This window comes from Abrus precatorius, unplaced genomic scaffold, assembly GCF_003935025.1.
Source record: "Abrus precatorius isolate BTA unplaced genomic scaffold, Abrus_2018 Scaffold8, whole genome shotgun sequence".
Lineage (NCBI taxonomy): Eukaryota > Viridiplantae > Streptophyta > Magnoliopsida > Fabales > Fabaceae > Abrus > Abrus precatorius.
Window position 1 is genome coordinate 16823087 of NW_020874428.1, and position 8671 is coordinate 16831757.

Consider the following 8671-nt stretch of genomic DNA (forward strand, 5'->3'; position numbering starts at 1 on the left):
ACCAAGGGACAAGAAAGCCAGTACAAAGAACATTTGGCAAAAGTAATTCCCAATTCTTAATCCGTGTTTCCATTTCACCCCGGATGGTATTATACCATGGACACCCCCATCAACTCCAGGGGGAGAATGAAAACACCAGAAGCTCCTAGGCATACTACTCCGCAACATTAAAACAAAGAAAAGGAGAAAGATAAAAGTCGAGATACTACTATACATGGTTACGGGGTCAAACAGCACCCTAGGATCTAGCCCCATGTTGCATAGAGAGAAACGAGGATAAAGGCTCTTAAGAGTTACACTGGAATGACATGCTGTACTGTTTAGCAACTAGCACGGGTCTTGGAGGAGATATTATCAAACCTAGGCTAAGAAGAGCTCCAACATAGGAATGGGAACGAGGTGGTCTGGTTTCATTGGTTTTGGTAAGAAGCACAGGTTCCTATGCTTCTCCTTCTTGGAAGACCCCATACATGATTTCCCACATAGGTTCTCTCAATTCGGCGATTCAAGCCATCCCGCCCTTCTGAGAATGCAACAGGCAAAAATTCTCGGCTCTCGCACCGGAAAACTTTTCGCTGGAAAACCCTCATCAGAGTATCTTTGCCCTGCCACCATCACCATTAATAAATATGAGACACAATATAAATTATTAAACATATTCTAGTTAGACACGTTCTCTTTTTTATAAAATATTATCTTATTCATTCAATAATTTCATCCCACATCACGTTTATCCTCTTATTCGAACTCTTTTTCTTCCTTTGTATTTCTCATTGCAAAATTTCTTTGATACAAAATAAATGTAAAAATAAAACTGTTACTTCTGATTCAAAGAAAATCTGAATGACTCCTCGTCTGAGAAATTTTTTTTAGCATGGCGGTACTCTTTCAAAAAGATTTAGCAAAATATTTAAAACTTCTTTTCTCTTCTTGAAACCTTTAATTAGTACTTTTCCAGTTATTTTATAAAATAATAACTAATTCATCAAAATAAAAAATGTATATATGTCATAAATTCATAGTGTATTTCAATAATATCTATAGTAATAAATTATCAAATAGATAATTCATATATTACATAAATGATAATATTCAAATTTTATAATGAGAAAATAAAAAAAATATAAATAATGCATCTACGAATAAATATTTATTTTTATATTTTGGGAAAAAAATATAGTGACAACTACTTCCTATAAATAAGACTGATAAAATTGTTGGTTAAAAATTAATAAATGAGATTTTTCATTAAAAATTGCCATGATGTTTTTAATCAGAACCTGAAGTACTTGAAGGCATTTTCTTATTTCAACAAAGTTTTACTAATAATAATAATAATAATAATAAAAATCCAACATTGCTCTTTATTATTTAAAGGGAAATTTTAACTAGTTCCGTACAGACACTTATTAACGAATAAAAATAAAAATATTTAATTAAAAACATAAATTGCACTCACTCCAATGTTTTAAATGTATTTTAATAATATTTTAACAAAAACTTACTATTTATTATTTTTTAACCATGGCCTATCGGCATTATTTAGCAAAACCCTTGTTTAAAATAGGATCAAATTAAATTACAGCTAATATAAGTCAATAAATAAAGTGAACATTTGGATGTAGACTTCAGAAAATAACTTATAATTTTCTTAAATTTCCCTATGACACAAGGACTACTCTAGCGTAACACACAATAACAAATATATAATATTTTTTAATAAAAATAAAAATAAAAAAATACAACAGAATACAAGTCATTGTTAAAATTGAAGATTATATTTTTAATTAAAAATATTTATTATTTTTTAATTATATATCTTTGGACACATTAAAAAAACACTAACACAACCCTCATAGGAAAAAAAATTATCGAATAAATACCTTAATTGAACTTTATTTCCAAAAACACATTCAAAAGAAATAGAAAAATACAATATAAAGACACTCAGTTATTTGCTGAAAAACAATGCTAATAACCTACTCTATTGAATAAACTCTGTAACTGGTCAATTTTATGAAAAATCAAATAAAGTAAATCACCTAATAAAAATTACTTTAACACTTAAAAAATTACCAATCACAAAAGATGAATGGAAGAATATACTTAAAAAAGTGTATTACTTTGGTTGCTCTCTACTTACAAATCTTTAGGAGCGAAAATTTAACTATACAATCATTTATTACTTTTGATATGATTTTTAAATTAAATATGAAGTTTAGGTTTAGTACTTCGCCAATGAAGGTTAACATTACAAAACTAATCTTGATTGAACAGGAACATCATAAACACTTATTTAAGTAGTATAATTTATTAACAATTAATATGAATAAAAATCCTTAAATTGAAAATTAAATCTGCATATTTTTTCATGATTTATAAGAAATTATTAAAAAATGTGTTTGAAAGACCACATGCATTAGAAAATATCGCTAACAAATCTCAAATTAACATAGTAAAGTTTATGTAACCCCCGACCGAAAAAACCGAGTCGGCAGATAATAAGAAAAATAAATAACAGAAAACAAAAATGCATTCGATGAAATGAGATCAAAACCTGATACTGAGCCACGTTAATTTCACACGTTTTCCTGTTCTCCGTGACATTCCACTCGAGACCTTGGAACTTCTCGTAGAATTTGAATGCAGCAGAAGGAGTGGTGAAGTTGACGAAGGCGTATCCCAAATTCGACATCCTTTTCTCTATCGCATGTTTCCTAAGAAACATTAAAACAAACAAAGCATTAACCACATGATCCAAAACCAAGAGTTGGCTCCGAATCCCTACCTATAATCCATGGGCAAATAAACGAAGTCAAACTTGCACCAATCAGCGGGATCATTTGCGTTCTTATTTTGTTGCAAGCAGTACTCGTCCAATATGAGTAGCAACTCCTCCAACCTAACAAATTTCATCATGCAAACCGTGCTCAGAACTCCACTTTTAACATTTTCGAGGGGAATTACAATGGAAACGAAGATAGGAAAGAGAATTGTACAATTTTTTCACTAAATAAAAATTTTGGAGAAGATGAGAAAAATTTAATGATTCAAAAATTTAGCGAGAAAAAACATCAAGATGTCAAAGGCCTACATTTTCTAATAATAGATTTATTAATAGGCAAAACTTAAGCACATATTTTAAATCAACATCAAGGTTTCATTTCAACAATTTAACATCGACCATGAATAGGAAATTATATTTCATGAAAAATACTAATAAGTGGAAAAAATTAAAAATAAACAAAATATGTTAAAAAAACGTCAAAACACAGCTACTTTCTTGTACTTCAATGCATTCCATTGTTACTTTAAGATAAAATTTATTATTAATTGACTATATGGCTATTGCGAAGAGCCTTCTCGAATCGATGAATAGGATAAAATTCCTATTACTTGGTAGACATTAATGGACAGCATCTACACCTGAAAACCTATCCATAATCATTATCGATAGAGTTTGTCAGAGAAATTAAAGAAACAAATTTAATGAAAAAGGGAGAAAGAGGGATTACTTGAATTGGTTAGGGACGTTACGAATCATAACGGTGGTGGTGGAAGAGGTATGAGCTTCCTCAACTGTTTCAGGAAACGGAATAATGTTTCGACGAAAAGCCCTGTCACCACTGGTACCCTTTTCTAGAAGCTTCCTTCCCTTTGCTCCCTTAACCCTCCATTCAGTCTTTGCCTTAGAACTAGAAAACGTGTGGTGACACCGCCAGTTTCCCTTTGCCCACACTCTCTTGGGAACACGAACCGGTTTCACGACCTCATGAGTTGTGTCCGAGGTTGCGTCGTCGGCCGCGTGAATCGGTGGGCAGAACAACCCGGAGGTACAAGGATGCGCATAATAGTAGTTAGGACAAGGAAGAAACAATAGAGGGTTTGGTCTGAAATAGAAGGGTTCAGCGTTTGGGTTGAGCTGGGAAAGCATGACGATGAGGATGGTGTTTGGGGGGTAAAGTGGGAACAACGAAGAGGGAAGCATGGGTTTGAATATATATATATATATATATATATATATATATATATATATATGAGGGAAAGTAAGAGAGAGAAGTGTGTGTGTGGGGAGAAGAGAAGGAGTAGGTGTGTGCGTGTTCGTGTCTATTCTTTTCGGGGATATGGCTGTGGGATTTGGAAATATCTGAGTAATGATGAAAAGTGGAATGACGCATTGGGGTTTTATAGCGTCGCATTGAATGCTGCTTCTCTTACAAGACAAAAACTAACGCTTCTTCTTCTGCCACTCCCTGCTCTCTGGCGGCGGATGCTGACGCTCCCTATACTTTCCATGCTCGCTCTTTTCCTTACATACACGTTCCACACTTTCTTTCATGTATTGATTCCAAAATATTTAAGATATCAATCACTATTTTCAAATATTAACTACAGATTCAAAATTATTTAACTCTTTAGTTTATATTTAAGTGAAAATTATGTCCAAATCAGTTCAAATATTTTGTTTAATTTTAGTCTAATTTCAACAAATTATTTAAATTAAATGAATCTAATTATAGTCGGATTAGTTTAGTGTAAGTTATTAGGTCTATTATTTTTTAAAATAATAAACCTAATAATTTCTTATTTTTTAAAATAATATGCTTATCTTTTTTTGTAAACTTACAATTTTTAATATTTATTTATAATATTAAATATAAATATTATATATTTAAACATTTAGCAATACATTATAATTATCTAAATATAAATATTTTTATTAAATTGATATAAAATATTTATGTAATCATGTATTATATAGTTGATCATTTTATTTAAATATTTAATTGTGTTGAAGTGTGACATTATATAGTCTTATTTATTTTTTATAATATTCAAGTAAACTTTTCAAAAATGCATATCACATATTTACTTCACTAAGAATAATTATATATTTTATGGTTTAAATTTATTAAAAGACCTACAAATATCATTTTTATTATATAGAAAGATAAATTTCATTTAAATTATTTATATTCTCTAGATAATTTACACCGTGTTTATAAGTAATATTTGATATAGTAAAAATATGAAATTTCTCGTTAAGATATTTTGATGACTTTAGGTTAAAACAAGTTACATACAATATTATTTGAGAATTATGTATAATATTTATATAATAATTCATGTAATATATTTGTTTTGACACTTGACATTTTATATTTATGATTTATAAGATTCAATCACGTTAACTCGAATATTAGTTTTAATATTTTATATTATTATTATTAAATTGTATATTTAGTGTCTATAGTTAATATTTATCTATGAATTATTTATATTATTAAGAAAGTTATATTTTAGTTTTTATATGAGTATTTTGTTATGTTTTAATTTTTATTATTTACATTTTGTTTTTTATGGTTAATAATATTAATAATTTTATAATTCTTTTATACTTAAAATTTGTTTGTTCTCAAACAAAGTCTTAACTAAAAATAAGTAAATAAATTGAAATATATCATCATATTAAAGAACTTAAAATAAATAAGATAAAAAAAAAACAAGAAGAGCAATATCATTTAGCATATATAATAAAAAAGTTTTTCAATTATAATCTTATATTTTTTAACTTTTTTTCAAACATTAAGTTATGTTATTTTTTTCTCTCTCTCTTTTATTAAATGTCTGAGCATAAAAGATATCATATGATTTCTTAAAATTGTATTATTTATAGGCAGATTTGACATTAAAATGATTATTTATTAAATAAATTGAATACAGGTAAAAATTATGATTTTTTTTTCAGGTTGTAATGTAGCTAATAAATGAAGTAAGATTAATGAAGGGAAGAGATATATAAAAAACCAATAAGTAATCAATATTAAAAATATCGCTTAAGTTTATAAATAAAATATTTTTTATATGTAACATTTATCAAATTCTTTACTCCTTATTCCTTTCATCTATTTATAAACATTTTTTTTAATTTAATACATTAGAAAATAAATCAGATAATTTTATATATCATAAAAATTAGTCATTTTAATTACTAATATAACATTCAACTACGAATTATAGTTTTTATTTTACAATATATTTTTATTTTATTTAATCGGTTCCTGTATTTTTTATTTGTATAAGATTCCTCATTCTTAACTTTTATTTTAAATGTAATATTATATTTAAATATATTATTAATTAAGTTAAATTTACAAAATTTATTTATATATCTTAATTCATTATTCTCGATGAATTAATCAAAACAAATATTATCTTCAATTAAATAACATAGTCTATTTCTGGAAAAATACTTATTATATTTATGTACTAAATGAACCATCATAATGAACAGAAAATAATTTGATATAAAATTATAAAATTTTACAAATCAATTAAATAAACATAAATATTTAATAAATTTTACTATAATTAATCAATTAAATATTTTATAATAACTATTAATTAAATATGTAATTTGGCACATTTTAAAGATGGATCACAAATTATAATTTGTTTTGTCATATATTTATTAAAATTTTAAGACGTCTTTTATTATGTTTTATTATATTTTATAAATGCATTTGAATAATTATTTGGAAATTTTTTATCAATTATTATGCTATAAATATTCTTAAATTATTAATTAAAATATATTAAAAATATAAATATAAACAAACACCTAGTTTATTAAAAAAAACAAAGAGTACTCTTTAGAGATAAAATATTTTATTCTTGTAGAATCAAATCCAACACATTCATATGATTTTTAACTGGATTTATAAAGAAAAAATTTTAGTATTTAAAAATTTCTTTTATATGTTTGATGTCCTACTTAATAATGCAAAAGATATTTATATTAAGATTGATAACATAATAATATATTAAAAGCATTAATTGAAACTTTTAAAGGTAAGTCAAACATTATATTAAATTGCTATATAAATATAGTTAAAAAATCATTTTATATAGATTATAAATTTGTTTTAATTGATATGTAGATTATTTTATTTTATTAATCATTTATGTTGTACTAATGATAATATTAAATATTTGTATTTATTTTAAACATACATTTGATAAAAAATAAAATAAAACTCACTTAATAAAGAAATATTGAATTATTTCTTTAATATCTTAAAACTCATTTATATCAATTGATATATTTCATCTCATTATAAATATTTAATTTTTTATTATTAAAACCAACAAGATATGATGCAATTCAATGCATTAATAACATTTAATGTTATAATTATTAGTTTAAATTATTATTTTTAAATTTTTTTAGAATGTATTTTTTATCGCACATTAAAAAAATTAGTTTAATAACATTAATAATTTAACTGTGCAGGCCTTTCATTCTGGTAGATACCCATAACAAAGACAAGAGTGGTAATTTCAAGTAAATGTTTTACAAACAAGAATTACATTCCCTACCTATACATGAACTGCAATGGATCATCACCTATATATGCTTGCTTGTGCCAACATAAAAATAAAAATAAAAATAAAAATAAAAATCCTGCAACCATGGAAAACAAAGAAACATTTTATTGAAATGTGTATTTATAGATTGTAAGATTCAAATGCCTAACTAAATCAGTTCTGAAATAACAGTGTGAAGTGTGAACATACATGATTTATAGAGTATGTTTAATTTCTGTTTTTAAAAGTAAAATACAATACAAAATTATATTATATTTTACTTTTAAAAACAGAAAATATTATTACAGATATAAAAAATATTATTTTTATAATTATAAACAGACTTAATTTTATTCTTTGCTCTTTTAATTTAAGCTAGGTGTAACTTTATTTTAAAAAAATTGAGCTAATTAAGTTATTTTATTTTTAAAATTATGCTTATGTAGTCTTCAATTAATCTAGTTCTATCTAAAACTATAAAATTATAAATGTTTTATTTAAAATATTTATAAATTAAATTGATTAAATTTTTACCTATTCAAAATTAACTAACGAAATATCACAATTTTTAAAAATTTGGAATTGTTTCCTTTTCTAACTTTATTTTCACATCTTATAAATTTTTCATAATTTTATAAATTGTTTAATTTTTATTTTTTAATTACTTTGTATTTCATTTCTATTACAATTCTTTAAGGAAAAACTAAAGAAACGATGGTCTTAAATTAAAAATTAAATTTATAACATTTAAAAAATAGAATTGAATTAGCTAAGAAAAACTAAAAGACTGAAGTGAGACATAATCTAAATAAAAGAAACTGAAATATAATTAAAATTTTTAATATATTTTAACTTAATTTAAACATATTATTTATTAATTAATATTTATAAGACCACCAATTAATCAACACCCTCACCTTACCTCTGTCAAGGCACCGAAGAAAAGTCCAAAAGAAGCATTTAATGCTCATCCGTGGCAGCCCACAGAAGAAGATAATTCCCAAAGCGTACTCGTCCTCATCAGTACTTTCCGTGGCCTGTTGACACGAGGTAAAATTTCTTCCTGTTTAGTTGATTCATGGAAAGAAGAGAACTTTTCTTAAGCTCTTTTTCTTTTATGGTTTTTATTTTAAAATTATAAATGAGTTTTTTTTTAATTATAGAAATATAAACAAATTTAAAATTCGTGAATGACCACTTTTAGTATTTTATTAAAATATTTTATTATTATTTTAAAAATTATCATCAATGAATTTTAATTTTCTAAAATTTTTAAATATATTTTTCAAAAATTATCATTAGC

At 25.0% G+C, this 8671-nt stretch overlaps 1 protein-coding gene across 1 annotated transcript; it reads right to left on the reverse strand.

Annotated features, from left to right (window-relative positions):
• Positions 1–410: 410 nt before the first annotated feature.
• On the reverse strand, positions 411–3934 carry LOC113874333 (protein terminal ear1-like). Its single transcript, XM_027512562.1, has 4 exons — positions 3516–3934; positions 2789–2902; positions 2558–2717; positions 411–605 (listed from the first exon to the last, which is right to left on the reverse strand). The coding sequence occupies exons 1-4, from the start codon at positions 3932–3934 to the stop codon at positions 411–413; spliced, it is 888 nt and encodes a 295-aa protein (XP_027368363.1).
• Between the last annotated feature and the right edge of the window lie 4737 nt (positions 3935–8671).

What these genes read in the sequence shown, in the direction of transcription:
- LOC113874333 (XM_027512562.1), bottom strand. Translation starts at nt 3,934, where the DNA reads ATGCTTTCCCAGCTCAACCCAAACGCTGAACCCTTCTATTTCAGACCA. An exon ending in AACGTCCCTAACCAATTCAA is followed by an intron (nt 2,903 to 3,515) that starts GTAATCCCTCTT and finishes GAAATTTGTTAG; the next exon opens with GTTGGAGGAGTTGCTACTCA. An exon ending in TATTTGCCCATGGATTATAG is followed by an intron (nt 2,718 to 2,788) that starts GTAGGGATTCGG and finishes AATGTTTCTTAG; the next exon opens with GAAACATGCGATAGAGAAAA.